We start from the raw sequence: 25,988 nt of genomic DNA, 5'->3' as shown, positions 1-25,988 counted from the left end.
TCAGACAGAGGGGGTACTTGGATTCAGAAATTAAAGCCCGCTGTCTCTGGCCAGAAAACCGCACATGCAACTTTCCTGCCTCCGACCCGGTGGCAAGACGTACTGCTTTACGGCTGCCCAATACAAACACACCGTCGTCGCGGCAACAGGAACGTGCACACCCAGCACTCCGTAAGGCAGCACATACAGATATCCATCCATCCATCCATCCATCCATTTTCAGAGCAGCTTTGTCAGCACACAAACAAACACATCACACACATTTCCGCACTCCCTTCTGTATTACTCCCACATAATTTGTTTATTTTACTTGTCTCTCTTCTTTATACTGTTCACATGGTCACATGGGACTATATAGTGTCAGAGAGTGACACTAAGGCTTAGTGTCACTGTTGTAGTAGGATTTTTCAGTGATCGGTTGCAACCGTCTTCGGAGAGCAAAGGTGCACATATAGCTGTGGGGTGGGCAGGCGGTGGGGGTGCTGAATTTTTATGACAGTGACATAACCAAAAGTGACCTTTAGGGGGAGCGCTAAGCGCAAGTTACTAAGTTCTGCATTAATGGTTAATAGTGGCCAAAACCTGACCGGAAAAGTGGTAAAAAGGGTTCAAAGTGTCAATATTGGATTAAAACGGGCAGAAATCGGGTGGCGGGAGAGGTTTTGATAATGTCATTTAAAAAGTAGTAACAATTAGTTTAAACTGCCATGACAAAATGTGAATGTGGTTAAATTGGCAAAAATAAGCATGAAAGGTTAAAAGGGACAATAATGGGTCAACATATGTGACATTAGGTGGAAAAACGGTGGAAATGTGCAGGAAAAGGCATAGAAAATTGATGGAGAAATGGGAGTAATTTAGCAAAAATGCATTAAAACGACCAAATATATGGAAATAAAAAGTGATGAAAATAAGTTAAAATATGGCAAGTTTGGTGAAGTTGCAAAAAAGGGTAAAAATTCGCAATAATTGGCACAAATTGTTAGTTTCTTGAAGGCATTTGGACACCCCTCCCAGTGTCTTGACCCCAAGGTTGAGAACATCTGGTCTAAGTGACTAGGGTTACATTCATTAAAGTTATTAAATTTGTATTTTTATTTTCAATACATGACACACACAGACCTTTGTAGCAGTCCCGTGTGTAGTCAGAGATGGCACAGACGAACCCGCTGGTGCATGCCTTGGGCTGGCACACGGTGCCAGTGACCGTGCACGTACAGGACTCAGAGCAGTCCTCCGTCACAAACTTCTCTCCCAGCTGCAACAGAAGACAGAGGTGAGACACATGGAGAACACACAGTCTCTGCAGGAGCTGCGGGTGCTTACAGGGTAGTATCTGTTGCGGAAGGTGCAGCCACACTGGGTGTATGGGACACAAACACCCCCACTCATGGCAAAGCCTGCTGGACACTGGCATCCCTCCATGCAGGACCTTCTGTCACACTCAGAGGGGGCTGCCAGGTCAGCACAGGAGGCAGGACAGGGGGACATACATGAGGAGTAGGTGCTGTTGGCATCACAGGTGAGCCCTGGCACCAACACAGACAGAAAACAACTCTCAGGCTTCGTGTGAGCTTAAAACTACCCTGGACTTTATGGGGTGCCGAATGTAAAACCTCGGTCACTTTTTCATTGCCAACATATTTTGAACATTTAGCTACTTTTTCTTTGATTTGAGACACAAAATCATGTAAAACAGCATGTTCTATATCATTGTTAAAAAACGTGTACACATGAAAAATAAATCTAAATGTAAATGTTAAATCTAAATATATATATGATATAGGCAATATTGTAACGTTTTTATATCCCCCCCGAAAAAACTCGATATATCGCCGATACTTATAATTAAGTACAAAAACAATATTTAAAATACTGGATATCGTTTTTAAAAATGTTTTAATGCAACATTTTCCTGTTATAATATGATTCTTGTTCATCTGTTTCAGCATGACTTTCAAGAACTTGGCCAGGGTGGCATAAAAGTTAATCTTTTTAAGCATGCAACTGCATTCTGTCATCTTCAGGCCAGAGAAACCCAGAGACTGACACAGGTACTGCAATATATGCATTTGCGCTTTGACTTAAAACTAGGGATGTAATGATTAATCGTAAGGCAGTTAAAAAATAAAAATCGATTCATAGGTATTACGGTTGATATCAATTTTCTGAAAATTGAATCGCAGTACTTTTTTTAACCAGCACAAGTGTAGGCGGCGGCCGGAGTCTGCTAATACTTTCTTTCTGGCCGCCTTCTACTCTTAAATGTGTTAATAAATGATTCATTACCCCTTTAGCACCGAAAGAATATCTGTAATATTACTTGAATATCTGTAAAAGTCACGTTTTTCTATTAGCTCTGTCTGCTAGCATAGCTTCTCTTCTTCACTGCAAGATATCTGCATGCCAACCGACCACTGTGTTACCAGCGCCCTCTGATGGTCCAAACAAATATGACGTAAATCAGTGTAATCACTTTTTTTTTTAAGGCACAAAATACATTTTCAGTTGCACTTTTAAAAGAAAAAGAACTATTATGTAGTTTTGCATTGTTGATTATAGAACCAGAATTTAAATTAATAGGCTTCATTTTCATTTGTAGTATTCCTTTATTTATTTCATTCAAGATTTATTTTTAGTTAAATTGCATTGTTTTGAATAGTTTATCAAAGAATTCTTTTGACAATGAAAAATAAAAGGAAAAAAATACAGTATTTTCTAGTTTTTTTCCCAAAAAAAATTTTTTGTCTACAGTCCCATTTTGTAAAATAAATCGTGAGAGAATCGTATTGTGAACCCAGTATCGTGAATTGAATCATATCGGGAGTTGAGTGAATCGTTACATCCCTACTTAAAACTGCATATCCAAAAAAAAAAAAAACATGCACCGGCTACAACGGTAGAAGCTGAGGAGTCTAAGGAGTCTTTGAGTGCATTAATTTTAGGTAAAAAAACACACTGGATGTTAAACTACAGCCCAGTTGTGTGCTAATTGTGCAAGAAAGAGTTTGTGGATCACCAGAGGTCTTCTAGCCTCCAGCGGAGCTTTTCCACCTCAATGCTAACTATGTAGCAGCTAGCACGAACAGCGGTCCTTCGGACGGTACACTAGACCGAGCAGACAGAGTGGCCCATACAATCCACACAGGAAAGATGACAGGGTTCAGAGCCAAAATCAATAAATCCATGAGTAACAAATTAACAAAGTGAGTGGATAAATGATTGTAGTGGGCAGTCAACCACTATCAGTGGTAGAGAATGTGGGTGGAGCTACTACTATTAGAAGTGATTTCTTGATGTTATTACAGTACTTTATTTTGTGATGAACAATGTTATTTTTGATGTGCTAAATTACAGCACTGTGATTGATGGGCCTGTTTTATTTATTTTATATTATCTGAAGGAGAGAAGAAGCAACAAGTTGGGTGTTCATTAATTGTATTGCTAAAGAATTTTTTCTTACAGTTTATGATGTGCTAACTTATAGCACTACATATGAACCTGATTTTTAATTTAATTTCTATTTTCTTTTATTTGGAGATTGACAAAAGTACACATTCATATTTCCCTGATGGTCTAAAGTAAAGGTGTCAACAGCTCTTTATAGTCTCACATACAGAGTAATGGAAATAGTTCAAGTTTATCAAAAACAATAAATGACTTTATAAAGCCACTATGTCATACATCAATCTATCAGTCTGCCACAAAAATGAAATTTAAAGGAGCTTGGGCAGGATCTAGAAATCAGACTGTGACACCACAGTGGTTAGGGTAACTGCTGCCATCATTAGCCAAGCCACCGCGTGCATTAACTGTTTATCACCGGAGCAAAGCTGATATTGTGGCTAGAGGATGGATACCCGATTGAACGCTGATGGGACCCAACGGCACCGGAATTGTCGGGTTTGGACAGATTGTTAGAACTGGTTGTCATGTTTGGTCACATTGTGTTGTTTGCGTGCAGCGTTCTTCCTTTCCTACTGCAGCAGCCGCAGCTGCTGTAGCCCTGAAGAATGCAGCTTTTTACATTGAGAGCTGTGATCCACGGTGTAGGGAGAATGGAGCAGAGGACAATTATAAAGGGAAAAAAAATAAAAAAATGAAATAAAACAATAATAATTCAGAAAAAAAAAGAATTAAAAAGGGAGAAATAAAATGTCAACTCTTTCTTCTCCAACCCGTTTTTTTCTTTCTTATACACACACACACACACACACACACACACACACACACACACACACACACCTACCGCCTGCTTGTCTTACTCTATTTTTTCTTGCATCCAAGCTTTTCATGACATGGCTGTACACTAATGCTCACAGACTCTCGGTTATGCTCACATCTGTATGGACTAAACCCCACTCCTTTCCATGTCTCAGTTTACAGTAACATCTTGGAATGTGCGTGGCATTCGCTCACAGGCTAAAAAGATTAAGATATTTGATTATGTATCGAGATTAAATGCATACATTTTCTTCTTTCAAGAAAGTCACTTAAATCAGAAGAAAAATCTCTGACAGACTGAAATTTTAACAAGTTATATAATTAGTGTTTCAATTCCAGACAAGGAGGAGTCTTGGTTCTTTTCAACAAAAGGTTTCTCTTTAACATAATCAACTCTGCCACATAAGATTTCCTCTAAAATACATCCTATAATTATTAGCGATCATGCCCCAATATCCCTCACCCTGCAGTGTGACTCTATTCAGAAATGATCCACTCTATGGCGCTTTAACACTTCATTACTTAATGACAGTGAATTTGGAAAAATTATAAGAAAAGAATGGGAGAAGTTTCTGTTCACTAACGACTAACCGGAAGTGTCACCATCCTTACTCTGGGAAACCGGCAAGGTTGTCATTAGTGGGAAGATTATATAATTCTCTTCTTATAGAAAATGAAAAAACAGAAACAGATAGCAGAAAAAACGATTGAAGAAAAATCTAAGAAACTTACGGAAGAATACGCAGCTAACTCGTCTGAACTTTTATGGAAAAAAACTCCAAAATACAAAACTTAATCTGGATATCATCTTATCTAAAAAAAAAATCATTTATTTTTGCAACAATTATGATACAAAAACTTCGACTACAATAATAAATCAGGCAAATACTTAGCAAATCAGCTTAAACACAACAAAGATAATTCCTTTACAGCGGCATTTTCTGATAACTCATGTCAAACTTTAAACTCACCTCAAGACAATAAGATTTTTCATGTTTATTATCAAAACCTATCCTCATCAAACTTAAACCCTGAAGATGTAAAATCCTTCCTCAATAACTTAAACCTACCACAGCTCACCATAGATCAGAAAACCACCTTAGACTCACCATTAACTTTACAAGAATGACAAAATACTAGCATGTCGACAGGAAAAGCACTCGGTCCAGATGGGTTCCGTGCTGAATTCTGTACTAACAGAGATTTAAAATAAAGGTTATGTAGGAGGTCACATGAATACAACGAACATTAAATTATTACTTAAACCAGACAAGAACCCCATGTTAGCCTCAAGCTACGTCCCATCTCACTTATTAATACAGACTTAGAAATTATTTCCAAAGCACTCACTTCCAGGTTAGACAAAGTAGTACAGTCAATTATATACCAAGACCAGACAGGATTTATTAAAAATAGACACTCCACAGACAATGTGAGAAGACTTTAATTTGATCAACATGGCGCAGAACTAAAAAAAGAAAACAATAATCTTGTCACTTGACGCAGAAAAAGCATTTGATAGAGTCAACTGGTCATTCCTCCTTGCTGTCTATGCCAGGAATAAAAAACCCAAAATAAGCCCTTCAACCCTCCAAAAACATAAAAGCGATGGTGGTTAAGAAGCCCCTAATTTCATGCATTATTACTTAGCAAACCAAATATTATATTTAACAGAATGGCTAACACCAAGAGAATACTACAACACCTGTCTAGAAATACAACAGTTAGACTGTAAACATATTACCCAACAGAAAATGCATAAAATGGGCTTCTCCCCAACAGAAAGCTGCTCTCAGTGCACCCAGAGAACAGCTGATTCCCATTTACATGCCTTATGGCTTTGTTCCCCAGTTCAACAGTTTTGGTTTCTAATGATCAAAAAACTGTCCCCCATTTTGGACTGCAGGATTCCTTTATCTCCAAATCTATGTCTGATAGGAGACCTGACAATACTTGATCTTCCAGCAAACCAATCGCAATCCATCCTTGCGGCACTCGCCATAGCAAAAGAAAAACAATATTAGTGAATGGGAAAGATAAAAAATCCTTAAACATAAACAAATGTAAAAATTTCATAGAATTTAATTTCATAGAAAAGATGTCTGCTCTCAGAAAAAATAAAATAACCTGCTTTGAGGAGCGTTGGACTCGTACAAGAAAATGCGGCCCGATCCACGCACTAACTGTGACACGGTTATTTATTTACTCGCCGTTCATGTGACTGTTTACTGCAAGACTGTGCACATGCCTCTGCGTACATCTGTGGAACCAAAAAGTAGTTTAGTCTACTGTGCTTGTCTTCATTCAGTCTCCAAGCCATTTTCTTCTCATTCTTTTTTATTTCCGGTAGCGAGCCGCCTCTCCAAGCCGTCAAGAATGCACACCAGCGTCATTTGACGTCACCATCAGCGTCATTTCACTTCACGTCTGCAGAACTGCGTGGGGAAATCGGACCCGGAACAACTGTACAAAATGTATCACACAATCTTTTCAAGGCAATAGATAGAAATGTGTGTGGAGTCCTCTTTGGTTTAGAGCGCATCATCATCCATTAGCATTAAAAAAAAAAAGTCAATGTTTCATTTTTTACAAATGTTGCCCAATGGTCCTTTAAATGAAAGTATCCCAAGTTAAGGGCATTTCTCAGCATTTTTTAGGTGAGATTAAAAAGAAATTACTTATCTTAAATAACCACAGAGCATAATGAATTGATCGCACAATATTTTTAATCTATTGACAGCACTAACATTTGTATTTTATTTTACATATTTATAACAATGATATAGAACATGCTGTTTTACATATATGTCTAAAAAAAAAAAAACAAGCCAAACGTGAGGAAAGTGAGCTAAATGTTCAAAAATATGTTTTTACATTCCATCTATCAGCTGAGGATAGTGTGACCCTGTGCCTTACCACAGCCCATCTGCTGCCTCCAGGCTCCCAGCTTGATTCCAGCCTCCTGACATACTGCAGCGTAAGCCTCCAAACTATTACAGAGCAGCTCTGCACTGCCACTCTCAGCACACAAGTCAAATACACAGTCACTGTAACACACAGTAGCAAACAAACATGCTCTTAGTAAGAGTATGGGGGTGGAAAAGGGCCACACAAACACCACAGAAGCTTGTTTGGACGGATGATGGCTGCTCTCACACACTAACACTCACTCCTGGTAGGTTTTGGGAGGCAGCGTAGCGTGGCAGTCGGCGAAGGGTCCGCTGGTGTCCGACAGAATCCCACACTGAGCCACACTAATGTAGTTATTGAGTTGATCCTGAGAGCAGTCTGACGTCTCAAACCCAGAGTCTGGATCCGTCTCCACCTCTCGCCTGAGACCCAACAGACACAAAGACACAGTGTCCAAAGTGCACTTTAATGGAATAGCTTAAAGAAAATAGGCTGCAGCTGCAAACATGTTCTTTAAACTATCACCATCAGGTTTGCAGCTCTTGCCCTTCCTTGGATTTGTAGAGATACTTGAAGATGAAACCTTGTGTGGTGTTGGGGAATGACTTTACTACCTTAAACCAAGAACTTGGGTTTGTGACATTATCCTATAGCACTGTATTACACACTGTGTCTGGACCCTGTTGCTGGGGTTTGCACATTCCACTGCAGGCCTGTGTTTGTATGGCTCTAACCAGCTGCTTCTGTTACCACTGCTTTTGCTTTTGATCTTTGGGAGTTTTTGCCTATATACTTAAATATTTTATACGATAATATTGATTAAAAACCATTAGAGATGGGCAATATCGTCGGACATCATTTGCCATAGAATGTAATATTGGTTGACAGCAGTATCGTTTTTTCCTAGATATTAAAATACCGATTTGTGCTGCTCTGCCTAAAGCTTTACTGGATTTACTTTGTCTTTATGGTGTTAGAGTGCAAACTAGTGGTTGAAAAAGACAATGTTTGGGCTTTCCAACCTGACATTTCAATGTGGGTCATTTACTATCTAAATGGAAATACAGGGACGTACTATCGCGATACATCAGATCTATTGAAAGGGGCTTTCTTACTTTCATTCTGGGTGCTAAAGTATTGTCTGTTAGCGTTTTCAGATCGTAGACAAGTGTTTGGAATGTATTTCAGTCATTTTATTTATGTGGTAATATAGATTGTTGTTCCTTGTTTTGTACATATACATATTTCACTGTAAATATCATCCAACCTCCTTGTTAGTTTTGGAGGGTTTTTTTTTATTTTTTAGTGCTGCTATTCGAAGAGTGCAAAACCTTTTTTAACTGTTTTTCACAGTGACAAAGATCTATTCATATTCATTTGTATTCATTCAGCAACTATTTCCATTACAAAAGGTAAATACACTTTCTTAGTTCAAAAGGATGATGTTTTTTTTGTGGAATACATCCAGTGGGATCATATTAAAAGCTTAAAGTCATATTATGTCATTTTTATGGAAAATCTGACCTAAAATTATGTGTATATATCGGAGTGGGCTAATATTGAAAGTTGTAAATTTAGTGTTGGTACATAGTATCGGGCGGAAAAAAAAAAATCAAGCAAAGCAGGCTAATATTCCCATTTGACCGTAGGCCTATCTAGTTCATTGTTTTTTTTTTTAACTTTAGCTGAGCTGTGTTGTGATGGAGGTTGTACCTGTGAACGTGAACAGTTGAAGGCGTGTCTCGGATCGTAAGACTGTTAGCCTGTCGGTCAGTCACTCTCCAACTGTCTCCAAAGGAGTTCAGATCCCTAACCACCGTCCCATCTGGCTTCATGTACTCATTCCTGGTGATTCCATCATAGTTCCCACACAGACCTCTGATAGAGTTCTTATAGGTGCTGGGCAGTATGATCTCTGATGAACAGACAAAGGAACATTTCAGGAAAGGCTGATGAAAACCTTTTAATCATCAAGGTGAAAACCCTTTGTTTTTACCTCCCCGACTGTTGCCGTCGAATCGAACAGTGAGTCCAAAGACAGTGGTGAGCTGGACCTGTCTGGAGTTCATTGTGATGGTCAAACCATCAACTGGACTAAGAGGGGGGACAACACGCTCGCCATTTACCTATAAATATCACAGCACAATAGTGCAAAATTACATTTAAAAAAAAAAAAAAAAAAAAAAAAAAGGAAGTGTTCCCACACTACTGACCAGGACAACTTTCTTCTGTAGGAAGCGAACATTGACACCATATACATCAATATACATCTGATCCGGGAAGGACACCCTCCTGTTGCCCCCACGTCTAATGTTCTTACCCCTCACTACCAGAGGGGACTGGGAATTCTGCAGGTCATGGTGTTGAGCCAGGACATAGGTGTAAGGGCCCTGGAAGTAGTGGTTGAAACCATCAAATGTCCGGTAATGGGGATCTCCAGACACGCTGCACTTATCAAACTCTACAGAGAGGGATAAAAACAACAGGATCATCAAGTGTACTTTCTTCTCAATCAGCTGTTTGCTGTCTGATGCAGACAACTGGACTCACTGGTGGGTTGGCAGTAGAGATCTCCATACTTATCCAGGGCACACACTGAGTTAGCATTACAGATGTGATCCTTACACGTGATTTTACCACCGAGTTCACATTTGCACGAGTCAGCGCATTTATCCGTTAGCCAAGAATCACCAACCTACAGATGGACACATGATGTGAGATATCTGCGCACAGCAGTAGCGTCACACTGACTAGACATCCTTAATATTGGGGTTCACAATATAATGGTAGAAAAAAAGAGCTTTCCAAATTTTGCCAAATCATATTTTGCCTTGTTCCTGTTGATATTTTGAACATATGTACGAATAATTGAGCCAATATAACGTCAGTAAAGGGTGGCACACTCTTTATTAATTTGTATTGCTCAACCAAAGAATTCACAGATATCAGAAACCTGAGCGATATAAAGGTAAGGATGGTCATTGATAGTTTCTCCCTCTGGGGGGCTGGGTTGGTGCGCCTGGGGGCTGGCGGTGCGGCATTCAGCGTCCCCTCGTTGCCCAGGGAGGCCGGGGATGTGCTCGTTTTCCTTGGGTGAGCTGTTCCCGGTGCTGCTTATATTCCTGGTCCTTCTGGCCTGGGGTCTGGTCTCTGCTGGCTCTGGCCGTCTGCTGGGCGTGGGCCTTGGCCCCTCTGCTGGGGTCTCGGACGGGGGGATCTCTGGGCCCTCCCCTCGGGGAATTGGGGGTGGGGTGGTGGGGTGGATGTCGGTGGGGGGCCTTGGGGTTGGGGTCGGTGGCGGGGTGAGCTGGGTCCTCGGCTCCTTGGTGCTTTCTCTGGTGTGTATGTGGGGGGCAGTGGCTGCTTCTCGGCTTGGTGTCTTGGGGGCGTCTTGAGTGCTGCTCGGCCGTGGGGGGGTTGCCTGGGCTCCCTGGCCCCTGCTCTTTTTGCTAGCCTGGCTGCATCTTCGGGTCCAGGGCAGAGCTTGGGTTTGCAGTGGTGGTTTCTTGCACATACATCGGTCTACAATGCACTGGCATGCCTTGGACTGTGGGATTAACTTTAGACACGTTGATCCCAAATACCCTTTTTTGGTATTACCTCTCACTCCTTCCCTCTGTCTACAGCCACCACCATTATACCTAAGCCTCACGCCTACAACTTCACATCTCACTGTCACTAACACTGCCCTCTTTTTTTACATTCTCGCTTTAATGAAGTGCTTCTTACCCTTCCTTAGGGAGGGCTGGTGATGGTCACAATTATGCAATAAAATGAATTCATTTATTTAATTGCAATAACAAAACATGCATTGCTGTCTAAAAAAGATTGCACTTCTTGTAGTGTTGACCTTTGACAGCATGTGCAGACAAAGTGAGAAAAAAAAAATATAGTTTCTCCCTGGATTTATAGTAAATGAGAAAGAAAATTAGAACAGTTCAATTACTATTCCTGAAAATAGAAAAAAATATGTGCCACTCCTAAATGAGCAGCAATTTACTTCATTTTTGGTACAAATGCTTACAATGTCAATGTGAACGTGGCAAAAAGCAATCTGGCAAAATTTGGTGTTTTGTGAACTACCCTAATCCTCAATGATATCTAACTAAGTCATTGGTGACCCAAACGACTACAGATATGTGTTAGCTTTAAGCTAACTCTGGTAAATGGAGACTAACATTTATTTGTAATATTGTACATTGTTCCTCTACCACTAAATGCAGACATAACTATGTGAACTGAAAAAGAATAAAAACAAAGAAATTGCAACAAAATTAAAATAGGCTTCATCAGTATTGAAATAGGTTGGGACGTGATATCGTGCAACAAGATATCACGATATCAAAACATCACAAGATGTATCGTCGAGGGTACAAGTCAGATAACAAAATAATTCACACAATCCACTACACACTAGATGGTTATGGTTTGTATGTATGTACTCAACATTCCTATTGAGTTGAAAAGGTCTCACAAGTATGTCTAGGGTTAAAGTAAAAACAAAAATTGGTTAATAAGTACAATTTTTTGTTATTTATTTTTCTTTCAAAAAATATTGTATCATTATCGGGAATCCGATTATTTGCTACCATATGGTGTGTCGTCCAACACTAATATTGAAATCGGTATGAATTTCATGGCCTAGTCTAAATTCAAAAGAAAAATCAATTCAAGTCCTAAACTCATTTATTGTTTTTTTTTTTTTTAATCATTAAAAGTAATTGAAAATAACTCCCCAGAATTGTACTACTAAAGGTGATGGTTATCAGACAAATGCTGGGGTGTCTTTTGTTTTTTACTCACGTCATGATATTCTCCATCTGGTCCAAGGCAGCCACATTTATCCAGACGGACACATTTTCCATCACTGAGGACAAATCCAGCATCACACTGACACCCTTCTACACAGGTGGTCGGAGGGAGATGACAGAAAATGGGGAAGAGGTCCGAGCATGTGGGGGGGCATGGTGGGGTGCAGTCTGAGTAGTGGCTGTTAGGAAGGCAGGGAATTGCTGCAGGAGAATTCATCCAAATATCAGTACAAACAGGTTTCCTCTGTGCTTGGTGTGTGGATTAGTGCGAGTCCAACTCACGACAGAAGGTGGCGTTTCTCCAGCTGATGGTGACTCCAGCGCTCTGACAGGCCTGAGCGTACGCCTCCACGTTATCACAGAGTGTGGCCTGCATGCCGTCATACTCACACATGTCATAGATACAGTTATCCAGGAAGGCGTCGGGAGGCAACAGGGAGTGGCAGGGCTTGAAGAGGTCAGAGAGGATGACCTCGGCACACCGAGCTTCATACAGCTGTTTTTCCTCTGCTGTACAGTTAGGGTGGATGTCCGGACGAGTGTCTGGCTGACATCTGCAAAGGAATATGCTTGGATCAGTTTGGGTGAGCTCACAGTTTCCTGCTGTGACCCAGCAACTTGTTTCTTAATGTAATTAGGACAGTTAGTTTTATGACCAAGGGAAGTGTATAAAAGTGAAGCAGAACCAGTGCGCTATCTCTCTCTCAACCAGTACACAGACATGGAAGAGCACTATGTAAAGTTGTAAAGTTCCGCATGCTAAAATTAACAGCAACTTTTTGCACCATTCAGCAACAAACCACGTTTAAAAAACATATGTGATTTTGACCAGATTTACAGCAATATTTGTGAAATTTGTGATGATTTTTTCTCATAAAAATATAATGTCAATGTTCTGCCCTGCAGGTTCATAATTTGTTTCTTAAAGAGAGTTGATTATAATTGTCTCCCAGTGTTAGTTTGTAATGTTAAAAGCATAAATGCACATTAATATTACCCAAAGGCTTGTAAGAGTTGCCAGGTATCATGGGTAACAAACCTGCCAGCCAGCGTCAGTGCACAGTGTAATAGATGATAGCATGCAGCAAGTTCGTCCAAACTTCAGAAAGCAATGGATGCGAGTATATACTATACTAAACTATATGTTTAGGAGCTAAAGTAACCTGACTGTATAACTTTTACAGACTGTGTGTTTAAAGAGTTCATTTTTGTGGCTTGAAAATATTGCTATTGGATTAAACCGCCATCCTGTGGTACATAATGGAACAACAGAATATTTATTGTTACTTTGTCCATCTTGTGAGCATGTCTACCTGACATTGCATTTGTTTAATGACTTAGTAGTGATTTAAATGTTAATATTTTTGAAAGAGTACCAAGTGGTTAATTGTGTGCATTTTATTTTGTTTTCTGCTCTATTGCAGTTTCACTCGTAATTGCATGAGTCTTTATGTCTCAAAGTTTTGTGAATAAAGGGAGAAAGATGCTCCCCCTTAAACATGTTTGTAATTATTATCCTGTCTGCATTTACTTCACCCACCAGAGCGTCATGTTTAAAGGGGTGTAAATTGTTCCTTAATAGCTCCAAAGAGGTTTAGCACTCTTCTCCTCTACCGTTGAGAAGCAGCAGCGGTCACAGAATTTTTGAGGTCACAGACTGTAACACATCATCAGTAGGGTAAAACTAACCTGTCTCACGACGGTCTAATTCCAGCTCACGTTCCCAGTTAGATACAGGATTGTTTTTAAGTCTTTGAATGGGTTGGCCCCCAGTTACCTCTCTGACCTCATTAGATTATGTGAGCGCCCCCAGGTCAGCTGACCAGATGGTTTTCGATGTTCCTCGAACCTTTTTGCTGCTGCTCCAAAACTGTGGAACAATCTACCTCTGACTGTGAACAGCCTCTCTGCTTTTAAAACTCTTCTTACTCTCCTTAGTCACTTTCATTTTTGCCTGTGAAGTGTGATATTAGAGGTTTATAGGCCCTTTATGAATAAAGAATTGGCTCCAGGCAAAATGCATATGAGTAAACTATAGGCTAAACAAGAGACCCTGATTTAAGCAATAACACCATGACTAATCTCACAAGAATTTGGGGGTGTTATGGAAGGTTGGAAACAACATGCCTTTAGACTTTGTGTCCACAAAGTTCCTCTTTGAGTAATAAATTGTGAGGAACCCTATTTTGACATTAAGGGGAGGTGTAAGTCTTTTGGGGGCAATAAGAACGTTGACACAGGTGTTAATAGGTTACCATGTCCCTGAATAACTACTAACTGTTCCATATGTGAGACTTGGTTTTCCCAAATCTGTGTATTTCAGCACTGTTGGGGCACAGGCTCAAATTTCCTGTCTTAAGTTTCCATCTGATTGATGGACTGTTTTTTCCTTATGTTGGTACCCAGAACTGAGTTAACTCCTTATATGGGGATGAGCTAATGTTAAAGATCGGAGGACATACCTCTGAAGCATATAAGAGTTTTGCTTTTGTCTTTCGGGTTCAGAGTTTTGCAATGATTCGGCCAGCATGCTCTCAACAGGTTTCATTCTTTGTTACTTGTATAGGACTTTTGTCTGTATTAATAAACTGAATCTTTTTTTACAAGTCATTGGTCCGAAGACTTTTTCCACACCACCTTTTTTGTCATCCCCATCCACACCACAAGAAACAACACCTGTTATGGTTTTATCCATCGCTGCTTATTGTGTGTTGTGTACATATTTGCTACTGTTTTTACCTCTTATCTATTTTATTTTTTTGCCGATGTTATTTTATTATAAAGCACTTTTTTTAGCCCTGGCTGTATAAATGTGCTATGAAAATAAAGTTGACATTGATATTGCAGCCAGAAACAACACAAGAAATGCCTAACATTTGTCCTGAAGTCAAACGAAACAGTAGTTGGGAATAGCCGGGCACAAGTAGAAGTGGACCCTGGGTTTTTACGAATGTAAATAACTCTGCGTGCCGAAGTATGTTGGTCATCACAACACAAAGCATTGTTGGTCTGGGTATTAACTCAAAGAAGTAATGGACTGTCAGCGGGGGAAGTGACTGTCCTGGCTGTGTTTTCATTACAGATTTTCGCAAAATAAAACTGACGTTTCTAAATGTCGACAAAGTATAATTGCGCTTTGAATGCGTTTCCATTGAACGTTGTTTTGGGCAGGAGCCTCATAACTCCAGTGAAATGTCATCCCACGAGACTTCGCTTCAGAAAGACGGACACTCCAAACCTCCTTATAACTTCTCTGTATTCCTTTGTCATTTTACGTCTAATATGGCAGTAATAATTTTAAAGTATAATGCTAAGAAATGTCTCAGTCTCCTCTTCTGTTTACACGTACCGCGTCATGTTTTCTTGGAGAACAGTGGTCATGTGACCAGGTACTGTGCTAGTTCTGTAACTTGTATTTGCTGAAAAAGTGCTTCCATGGCGTTTTTGTGACACATTTCAATATCAAAACGTCTGAAATTCCTCCTCATGAAAGCGTTAAAGCTTTTTCGTGATATTTGAGTGCTTTTTCGAAATTCAGGTGTTTCCATTACCAGTTTTTATTGAGCTATTTAGAGTTTACACATGTTCAAGGGTAGTGGAAGCACAGCTTCTGTGTTGTTTTCTTTCTTTTCTCCATCTCAGAAGCCGTACAGGTAGTTACGGGCCTTTTTGTTTTAAAAGCAGAAAAGTGTAATATAAACAGGCCATGTGCTGTTCTTAATTTGCCGCTAGTTAGCGTGGTGGTAGTCCTTGTGTTTTAAGCACTCTAGTGTGTGCTTATATAATCTTTGCAGTTTTACAGCAGATTTGTTTCCAAGTGATACGTTACTATTGGGCACTCCTAAAGCTGTGCAGTGGCCTTATGTCTTATGGGATTGTATTTACTGTATCTGTTTGTAGTGTGTTGGTTCCTAGGAATATCAACTACAGTACATTCCTACAGCTGCTACATGCTAGCTGGAAGCCTGGATATTTTTCTTTGTGAGTTTTTATGTTGTTAAACTTTGTAAATGTGGGGTGTAGCCAGATTGAGAAGTGTTCATTACAGCACCACGTAACACACTCTAAAATACTACGTTACGTTGAGCTGGTTTAGATTTTAATTGGTTTCAACTTGATCACAGAAACAAGATGGTAATGACACAACTAATACAAAGAGCTTCACACTCACCCAGGATCACTGTCACCCTCAGACTTCCAGCTGTTTCCAAGTTCAATCACATCCTTGGCTGGATTCTTGTTAGGCATCAGGTTGTCATCTGAGGAGTTGTGATTGTAGTTTCCACACATGCCACAAACCTAATGAGAAGGTCAGTGTAAAATATTATTGTCCTGTTTCTGACATTAAAAAGGTTCAATAACACCTTCCTTCTGAAAGAACCAGCTTGTCTTGACGAGAGACTCAGAATTTACATTTAGTATCCTAAAAATTCTGGAGTCATTTTTTGTATTTTTGTGTCTTTTTTGGTGTAGTTTTGTGCATTTCTGTTGTAATTTTAGTGTATTTTTTTATTTTTATTTTTTTTTTAACTTGTCTGCACATGCTGTCAAAGGTCAACACCACAGGAAGTGCAATCATTATGAGACAGCAATGCATATTTTGTTTTTGCAATAAAATACATTGATTTATTTTATTGCTTAATTGTGACCATCACCAGCCCTCCCTAAGGAAGGGTAAGAAATCTTTTATTATAGGGAGGATATAAAAAGGGAGAGCAGTGTTACACCTAAGGGGAGGGAAAAGGGAGCAGGGAGGAGAGACTCAAGGCAGGAAATAGAAAAGGTGGGGAAGAATAGACTGTTTTGCAGTGAGGGTGAGATGTGAGGTTGTAGAATATATTGTGCTTATTATGTTGTGTAATCCAGCCAGTATGGTGACAAGTGTGAAGCTTAACTATAATGGTGGTGGCTGTGAACAGGGGGAATGAGTGAATGGTAGTACCTAAAGCAGGTATTTGGGATTAACGTGTCTAAGGTTAAGCCCAGTATGAGTTTTATCCCACATCCCAAGGCGTGCCAGTGCATCGTATACCAGTATATGTGCAAAAAAAAAAAAAAAAAAAAACCCAGGAACTGCCCTGGGCCCGCAGATGCAGCCAGGCCAGCAGAAAGAGCGGAGGCCAGGGAGCCCCAGGCAACACCCCCGCGGCCGAGCAACCCCCCAGATGCCCCCAAGATCCCAGGCCGAGAGGCAGCCACCGCCCCGAACACACACACATCCGAGGAAGCCCCAAGCAGCCAAGCACCCAGCGCAGCCAGCGCAGCCAGCCAGCTGGCCAGACCCGCCGGACCCAAAGGGCACCATCGCAGGACAGGGAACCCCCAAGGGCGAGCCCCCGGGCCAGACCTCCGTGGGGGACACACCCCCACCCCCCAGCCCACGAACAGGCCACAACCCAGCAAGACCGCGCAGCCCCAGACGGCACAAAGACAGCTGCCCACGTCCCACCCCCCACCGGACAGCGCAGGCCACAGGGCAATGCCCCCCCCGGCGCAAGAGCGACCGGCGGCCGCCACCACAGGAGAGAGGGACCCCAACGGCACACAACCGATGCGGCGCAGCAGCCCCCAGCCAAAGGCGCAGAACCCACCCACCCGCCAGCCCGCAGATAGCAGGACAGACCTACCAAGTGGCCGATACCGACCTCAACCCCCGGAACAGTTGGAGCCGCCCCACATCAATGTCGCCAGCAGAGCCCCCCCCACCCACGGAGACCACCCCCAATCACCCCCGCGCCGACATGAGACACCCCCGACGCCAGCACAGCCCGGAGGACAGCAGTCATTTTCATATTTTTGTTGTTGTTTGGTGTATTGTTCTGTAATATATGATTTTTGGAGTCCTTTTTTGTGTTTTTGAAGCCTTTTTGTATATTTTTGTTTATTTCTATAGTCATTTTGTGTACTTCCTGTGTAAATATTGTTTAGTTTTTTGTTTTACATCATTTTTTTGATGTAGTTTTGTGCATTTCTGTTGTCATTTTAGTGTATTTTTTGTATAATTATTTAGTTTTGTTTATTTTGAGTCATTTTCATATTTTTGTTGTCATGTTTGTTGTGTTTGTGGTGGTGGCGGGGGGGTCCATTCTAAATGTATGTGCACCAGTCCATCCACGCTTACTTGCCTTCCTAACTTTCGCTATGGTGGTCCGTTATACACTCAGCAACCACATGCATGTCACGTAGACGGTGATCGATAGTGAAGTGCACCTGATCGACGTGTGTGTGTGTGTGAGACTCTCTACCTGGACTCTAATCTCCTAAGTTGGTTCTCTCTCACACACACACACACCGCGGATAAATGTGCAGCCTTCAACACAGCAGCCATTGCCATCAACAACTTCCGGGTGAGGTCTGTCCGGTCTAAATAGCGTACTAACTAACATGAAAATTAACATTTTGAAACGTAATAAGGAACAGTAAAAAAAGTATTTTTCCTCAAAAGAGAAGTCCACAGGAGCTCTTGCATGCACCAGTGAAAATAGCTATAGATGGTGCGCTAGCGCCCCCTCACACTCTGAGGTCAAAAACTGAATAGGTTTCACTTGCCATGCCGTCCAGAATAAAATTAATATAATCATTTGGAAATGACCAAATTACTCCAAAATAACAGATGCACAAACTCGGGGTATTTGGAAGCCGGTGACAAAGTTTCAGGTTGAACAGGCACCGTGTCGGGGAGTGATTTGCCACACACACACACACACTGAATTATAGTATAGATTTAGTTGTTGTGTTGCATTTGACCATTACAGCTGATATTATCAGTTACTGTATTTCAAAGACTAATAGGCTGTTAAAACATCACAAAGGTTGTTAAGGTAAACTAATGCTGTGTGATTTCTGGCACAGCTCACGTGTCTGATTGGATCCTTCATCTTACCTTGTTGAAGTATTCTCCAGGAATAGTAATCTCCAGATGATGGACTCCATCAAATTTCACCTGCAGACCAAAGGTTGTGTCCAACAGGCTGTAGGCTCCACTGGTTATCACCTTTGCTCCAACTGAGGCAATGGAAACAGGAGATCTTGTTCGCCGCCCGTTCACCTGAAAAGGTGTCGGTGGGAACACATCAGTGATGCACTCCTACTGCCACATCTTCACCTTTACAAGTCTGAAAGTGAGTTGCTTACAAGAACCCTGCGGCCCTTCTGCAGTTCCACCACAGTTTCATGAGGAAGATAAACTTTCACAGAGCGAACATAGGAAGCCTCCGGCTGCCCACGCTCCTCATTCTTAGCAACAATTTTGAAAGGAGTTACCATGGTGGTGTTGCACACCTGAATGATAAATGGGATGAGCTACTTGTTAGATGGTTTATTGGGAAAATGAGAAAAATCCAGGTAAGTTTCTCCAATACCTCAACCAATGTGTACGTGCATGTCCCCATGAATGTGTGCATTACACCGTCAAAGGTGTAGTAGTGAGGATCTCCAGCTACATGGCACACTCCTTTACCTGGGGTGAAGAAATGAGACTCGGTTACTGATAATCTGTGTTCATCTGCTCATAGGTACCGGTATGTTCTGTTTTACCTGTGGAGTGACAGTCAAGTACTCCTTCCACCACTTTGCACTCCTGTGCAGGGCTGCACTGCCATGGCTCACATGTGATGTTTCCATTGCCAACACATTTGCAGCGTTCTGAGCAATCACTCTCTGTGAACCAAGTGTTTCCAACCTGCGTGCCCACAGACTGTGTCAGTCATATTGGTTCAATCTAACAAAACCACCCTGGCAGCTCCGCCCCTTCAGCACACTTACTGGTCGGTAATGTCCATCTTCATCCCTGCATCCACACTCATTAAGTGGGACACATTTGTCTCCACTAAGGATGAAGCCAGGGTTACAGACGCAACCCTCCACACACGGATGGTTACAGGAACCACCAGAGCCGGCAGGGTTCTGACAGCTGGGCTGTGCACAAGCAGGACCACATGGTGTGTAGGAGCTGCCCGGAGGACATTTTAGAGCTGCAACAAACAACAAAAACTTCTTATTCAACTTTTTCATTACAAAAATGCAACCATGCACGCACGTGCCATACTATATAGTCAATTGAAGACGTAAATCCTTGTTTAAATCAGAAATAAAATGGGTTAAAAGTGACCAAAAATGGTGGAAAAAGGGTTGAAATGGGATTTTTAAAACCACATCAATTGGTTTAAAGTTGCAAATGAAAATGGCCATAAAATGGACAGAAAAAGTGGTCAAAAGGGTTCAAAGTGTCAATATTGAAACAATTACTTTGAACTGGCAAATAATGGGCATGACACATTGTGAATGTGGGTAAATCGGCAAAAACAAGAATGAAATATGGTGAAAAGTGGTTAAAAGTGACAAGAATGAGTCAACATATGTGACATTATGTGGGAAAAGTGGTGGAAAGGATTAATAAGTGCTGAAAATGTTATGAAAGTGTGAACAAAATGTGCAGAAAAGACATTGAAATTTGATGGAGAAGTGGCAGAAATTGGTGTAATTTAGCAAAAATGCATTAAAAGGATCAAAAATATGGTAAGATGTGATGAAAATAAATTCAAATATGGCAAGTTTGGTGTAGTTACAGAAAAGGGTAAGGGTAAGGTTTTCTTAAAGGCATCTGGCGACCCCCTCCCAGTGTCTCGCAACCCCAAATGGGGTCTCAACCCCAAGGTTGAGAACACCTGACTTAGTCAATGAATTTGAATCTTACTGAGAGCCTTCAGTCACTATCATGATTATTATCTAATTAGTCGCTCATTTATAAAAGTAATGAGTAACTGACTGTAAGTGATCAGATTAAATATGAGTTTCCTCTAATACATAGCGGTGTCACACAATCAAGCACACACACTCCCTCTGTTCACTTTGATTTCATAGCGTCTGAGCAGTAGGATGTTTTCCCGCTAATATTCTCTCTACACATTTCACAATACTGGCACAGCAGACTCCACTCCTCTTCACAATATCAGCAGCACGACCAAAATGGCATCGCTTTCACCCGTCCTTTCATTGTTCTCCGTCACCGTTTGTCAATAACACTCATGCACCCATTCACCAAAACTTACGACAGAAGGTGTTGTTTCTCCACGCTATAGGGACTCCTGCAGACGCACACATGTCAGCATAGGCCTCCACGGCCTGGCACAGAGCTACAGTCTGAGCCCCTGTGGCACACATGTCGTACACACAGTTTCCAAAATAAGACTCCGGCGGCACCACACTGTGACAGGGCTTGAAGATCCCTGAGGAAGAGATCACAGAGAAGAGATGTAATCAATGTGACTCAGTATTTATTAATAATAATGGTATGGAATCACAACCTCATGTCTTTTTAAAAGACCAGGCTTTTATAGGCTAAAATCTGTCTTTGGAGTGTTCCTTCATTTTGTGCTCCTTCTACTATTTCCTTTCACCAATTTCTTTTTGTTGTTGTAATTATATGTGTTTTTGTTGTACTTTTGTGTATTTTTCTGTGTGAGTGTGTGTGTGTGGTAGTGTTGTGGTAGTCGAGACCGTCTCGAGACCAAATTTTAAAGGTCTCGGTCTTGTCTCGGACTCGGGATTTTCCGTTCGAGACCAGCACTAATTCCTGCTATTTTAAAACTTTTTTATAATGTGATAATAACACGGAGAAGAATGGGATAAAACAGTCCTTTATTCATTATTTAATCCACTCTGTATCATGACCGCAACCTACCTTAATGTGACTAAGTGACGTGTGTGACACACTCATACGTGTGTGTCTGGCTACGGTGTCAGTTTGGACCGCGGAGCGCAAGAGAGATATGAACTAATCACCGGTAAAAATCCCAGTAAAACTCCAGAAAACAATCACCAGTAATAAATATTATCTCCCTGGTGAAGACAGCAGCTCTAACAACAGGTAAAATAATAAACTGATGATATTACAGACTGTGAATGCTGGACAGGGGACGCACTTTCTCTGTTTCTGGGTCCTCGTACCAGCCGAAGTGAAGCCTGTTCCGTTTACCGTGTGTACTGAGGTCCGTGTGTGTTTAATAAGTCTGTGTGTGTCCGTGTGAAAGTCTGCATGTTAATGCCTCTGTCCATCCACTCTTTTCATTATATCCATGTCTTTTAAGGCTTTATTACATAATGTCGGCTGTAGTCCGGGCTTCCGCCATCTTGGTTTATGTCGTCACCAGTGCGTCATCGCCGCAGAGTTGCATTAGCACAGAATGACTCAAATAACTGTAAATAGGTCTTATATTAGTCTATTTTCTTTTTAAAGTGGTGTTTTTTTGTGGCTTTAGACTCCAATTACATTTATGTATATAATATGTTCCCTACAATATAAACAGGTTCACAATATAATTATTTTTATAGTTTCTGTTTCCACTGTATCCAGAATAACATTAATTCTCAACAAGAGCTGTTGATTAATTTGTCACATGACTGTTCCAGGGTTTGAGTTTGTTTTATTTAGTTTCACATCTACCTGTAGCTCTATGTTTTTTACACTGCTGACAACTTGTTTTTAATTTTATTTCAGAAAGTTTCACTTTTACAGTTACAGCTGGAAACCTTTGTTAATTGAATATCCTAGTTACATTACAGCAACCAAATTAAACTATATCAACTAAGTGAATTCATAAAAATGGCCTGTTTAAAGGCTTTTTCAAACTAAAAAATTATCTCGTGAAATCTGTGACCTGACTCGGTCTCGGCTCCCGAAAGTCTTGGTCTTGTCTTAGTCTCGGTGCATTCTGGTCTCGGGCAAGTCTTGGTCTCGGATAGTGTGGTCTTGAACACAACACTAGTGTGTGGGTGTACCATTGGGATCAGTGATCATGCCACAGCTGGTGGGCTTCTTGGCCTCTTCCTCCACAGTCTTGTCACAGTCCTCTTGTCCTCCCCCGTTAGTGCAGCTGAGGAAAAGGTAGACATTTGTTCTGTCAGAAACACTTTAGTCATAGAGCCTCACAGTTGATTAGTGGCCTTGCACATATTCTTGCTTTGAAAACAAACTGCCTATGGCTATGCCTATGTTACATTTCAAATGTTATTTGAAATGTAACATTTTTCTTTTGCTGGAATTTAAGTTTTACAGAAACCATGATAGATGCTGCTATACTAACACTATTTGTTTGAGTTTGTAGATAGATGACTGAACATTTGTTGGTGCTGGACATTTTTGCTCAAACAAAAAGTATACAAAGGGACATTTACCCACCACCAATATATTGTACAGAGCAAAGGAGCGCATGTAGCTGTGGGGTGGGGCAGGCGGCGGCGAGTGCAGAGTTTTTACGACAGTGATATAACCAAAAGGGACCTTTGGGGAGCGCTAAGCTCAAGTTACTTAGTTCTGCTTTAACCGGAAGTTTTGTCAGTAGCACAATGGCGGGTCTCCGAAAATCTCAGAAATGTCGGCATGAAAGTGTTTTCTGCAAGTTTTCCAGTTTTTCAGACCCATTTGATATTTTCACTTTCCGATAACACGACCGTGGGAGATTAACAGCTTACAGCTGCAGCTGGACAGCCGGAGAAAAGAAAACTTGGGCCCAAGACGAAAAGAAAAATGGTTAAAATACCGCATGCAGGCCCTACAGAACCTGATCCGGGTTTGGAAGAGGTTAAGGAGATGATACAAAACCTCAAAGACGAGCTATCTGCACGAGATAAAGTCGTTGGAAAAGACGCTGGAAAGATCACTGGAAAGCCTTCAAAGTGAAGTAAAGGTACTGAAACAACACAATATAATGAATGCTGAAGAGATAAAACTGCTGAACGCGAGGGTTGAAGAGCTGGAACAAAAGGAAAGAGAAAGATGTCATCATTACAGGCCTAAAGATAATACCCAGGAGTTACGCGAGTGCGTTGATACAGACAACGGAACCGAGTGACAAAGACACAAAATCGATTGAACAACAGGTCATCGATTACTTGGAGTCGAAGGACATTGTCTTGAACCCTAACAACATCAACTCATGCCAACTCCTGCCAAAGCGTAATGACACCAGTAGTGTTGTGGTGGTCAAGACCGGTCTTGGTCTCGAGACCGGTCTCGAGACCAAATTTTAAAGGTCTTGTCTCGGACTCTGAAGCATTTTGACTCGGTCTTGTCTCAGACTCGGGCTGCCCGGACTCGGGATTTTCCGTCAAGACCGTTCGAGACTAGCACTAATTCCTGCTATTTTTAAACTTTTTTATCATGTGATAATAACACGGAGAAGAATGGGATAAAACAATCCTTTATTCATTATTTAATCCACCCCGTATAAGGACCACAACCTTCCCTAATGTGACTGAGTGACATGTGTGTGTGGCTACGGTGTCAGTTGGGACCGCGGAGCGCAAGGGAGATATGAACTAATCACCGGTAAAAATCCCAGTAAAACTCCAGAAAACAATCACCATGAATAAATATTATCTTCCTGGTAAAGACAGTAGCTTTAACAACTGGTAAAATGATAAACTGATGATATTACAGCCTGTGAAGGCTGGATAGGGGACGCACTTACTCTGCTTCTGGGTCCTAGTGCCAGCCGAGCGGTGAAGCCTGTTTTTTTTACCGTGTGTACTGGGGTCCGTGTGTTTAATCAGTCCGTGTGTGTTTAATCAGTTCGTGTGTGTTTAATAAGTCTGTGTGTGTTTAATAAGTCTGTGTGTGTTTAATAAGTCTGTGTGTGTTTAATAAGTCGGTGTATGTTTAATAAGTCCGTGTGAAAGTCTGCATGTTTATGCCTCTGTCCATCCACTCTTTTCATTATATCCATGTCTTTTAAGGCTTTATTACATAATATCGGCTGTAGTCCGGGCCGCCGCCATCTTGGTTTATGTCGTCACCAGTGCGTCATCGCCGCAGAGTTGCACTAGCACAGAATGACTTAAATAACTGTAAAGAGGTCTTATATTAGTCTATTTTCTTTTTAAAGTGGTGTTTTTTTTTGTGTCTTTAGACTCCAATTACATGTATGTATATAATATGTTCCCTACAATATAAACAGGTTCACAATATAATTATTTTTTATAGTTTCTGTTTCCACTGTATCCAGAATAATAATAATTCTCAACAATAACTATTGATTAATTTGTTACATGACTTTTCCAGGGTTTGGGTGTGTTTTATTTAGTTTCACATCTACCTGTAGCTCTATGTTTTTTACACTGCTGACAACTTGTTTGTAGTTTTATTTCAGAAAGTTTCACTTTTACAGTTACAGTTGGAAACCTTTGTTAATTGAATATCCTAGTTATATTACAGCAACCAAATTAAACTATATCAACTAAGTGAATTAATAAAAATGGCCTGTGTAAAGGCTTTTTCAAACTAAAAAATGATCTTTTGAAATCTGTGACCTGTTGACCTGCACAACTCAAAGAATCAGAATCAAGAACCATTATTTCTTGGCAGAAATGCTTTTAAACACTTGCTGTACATTCAACTGACATAAAAATCTTGTTTTCAAATATGTAGAATAATTGTGAATTTATCAGTAGCAGTAGTAGTTTTATTATTTTAGTAAATTTTTTGCAGGCACCTTTTTTGTCCGTCAAATGTATTTAAAATAAACTAAAATTAAAGAGAGAATGTTATTTAACTGTTGAACCTTGCCATAATTTTATTTATTTATATATTTTTTTTAAATTGAAAAAAAAATGTTTATGGTCTTGGTTTTGGTCTTGGTCTCGGCTTGTCTCGGTCTTGGTCTTGACTCGGTCTCGGCTCCCGAAAGTCTTGGTCTTGTCTTGGTCTCGGTGCATTCTGGTCTCGGGCAAGTCTTGGTCTCGGATAGTGCGGTCTTGAACACAACACTAGACACCAGAGCTGTAAAAATCACCTTCACAAATGTGAAATTTAAAGGAGAACTACTGAAGCAAGGCAAGAAACTGAAGGAAACAAAGGTTTTTATGAATGAAAACTTGACGGAAAAAACGCAAGCATCGCATGGAAGGCACGCCAAATAAAAAAAGGAGGAAAAATTCTAAAGACGTGGACAAGAAACTGCAGGATTAATATCACGCCACTGGGAGAAGAGAACGGAAAACCAATCTTCATCAAAACGATGGAAGACTTGGGAAAATATGAAGGAT

At 40.8% G+C, this 25,988-nt stretch overlaps 1 protein-coding gene across 11 annotated transcripts in view; it reads right to left on the bottom strand.

The window, feature by feature from the left end:
* LOC114480673 (zonadhesin-like) overlaps window positions 1–25,988 on the bottom strand; it is a 64,657-nt gene that overhangs the window by 7,709 nt on the left and 30,960 nt on the right. For all 11 annotated transcript variants that reach the window (XM_028475036.1, XM_028475042.1, XM_028475039.1 and 8 more), the window contains 18 exons: window positions 22,725–22,819; window positions 20,996–21,172; window positions 19,710–19,918; window positions 19,482–19,626; window positions 19,307–19,404; window positions 19,080–19,226; window positions 18,829–18,993; window positions 16,117–16,244; window positions 12,228–12,499; window positions 11,938–12,146; window positions 9,685–9,829; window positions 9,348–9,595; window positions 9,131–9,260; window positions 8,848–9,049; window positions 7,395–7,556; window positions 7,141–7,271; window positions 1,327–1,529; window positions 1,123–1,258 (listed from right to left, as the gene is read on the bottom strand). In XM_028475036.1, the coding sequence (XP_028330837.1) occupies window positions 1,123–1,258; window positions 1,327–1,529; window positions 7,141–7,271; window positions 7,395–7,556; window positions 8,848–9,049; window positions 9,131–9,260; window positions 9,348–9,595; window positions 9,685–9,829; window positions 11,938–12,146; window positions 12,228–12,499; window positions 16,117–16,244; window positions 18,829–18,993; window positions 19,080–19,226; window positions 19,307–19,404; window positions 19,482–19,626; window positions 19,710–19,918; window positions 20,996–21,172; window positions 22,725–22,819 (3,002 nt within the window). The remainder of the gene's footprint in view (window positions 1–1,122; window positions 1,259–1,326; window positions 1,530–7,140; window positions 7,272–7,394; window positions 7,557–8,847; window positions 9,050–9,130; window positions 9,261–9,347; window positions 9,596–9,684; window positions 9,830–11,937; window positions 12,147–12,227; window positions 12,500–16,116; window positions 16,245–18,828; window positions 18,994–19,079; window positions 19,227–19,306; window positions 19,405–19,481; window positions 19,627–19,709; window positions 19,919–20,995; window positions 21,173–22,724; window positions 22,820–25,988) is intronic.

This window comes from Gouania willdenowi, chromosome 18, assembly GCF_900634775.1.
Source record: "Gouania willdenowi chromosome 18, fGouWil2.1, whole genome shotgun sequence".
In the NCBI taxonomy this organism is placed as follows: Eukaryota; Metazoa; Chordata; class Actinopteri; order Blenniiformes; family Gobiesocidae; genus Gouania; species Gouania willdenowi.
This window is presented reverse-complemented; position numbering and strand designations above follow the sequence as displayed.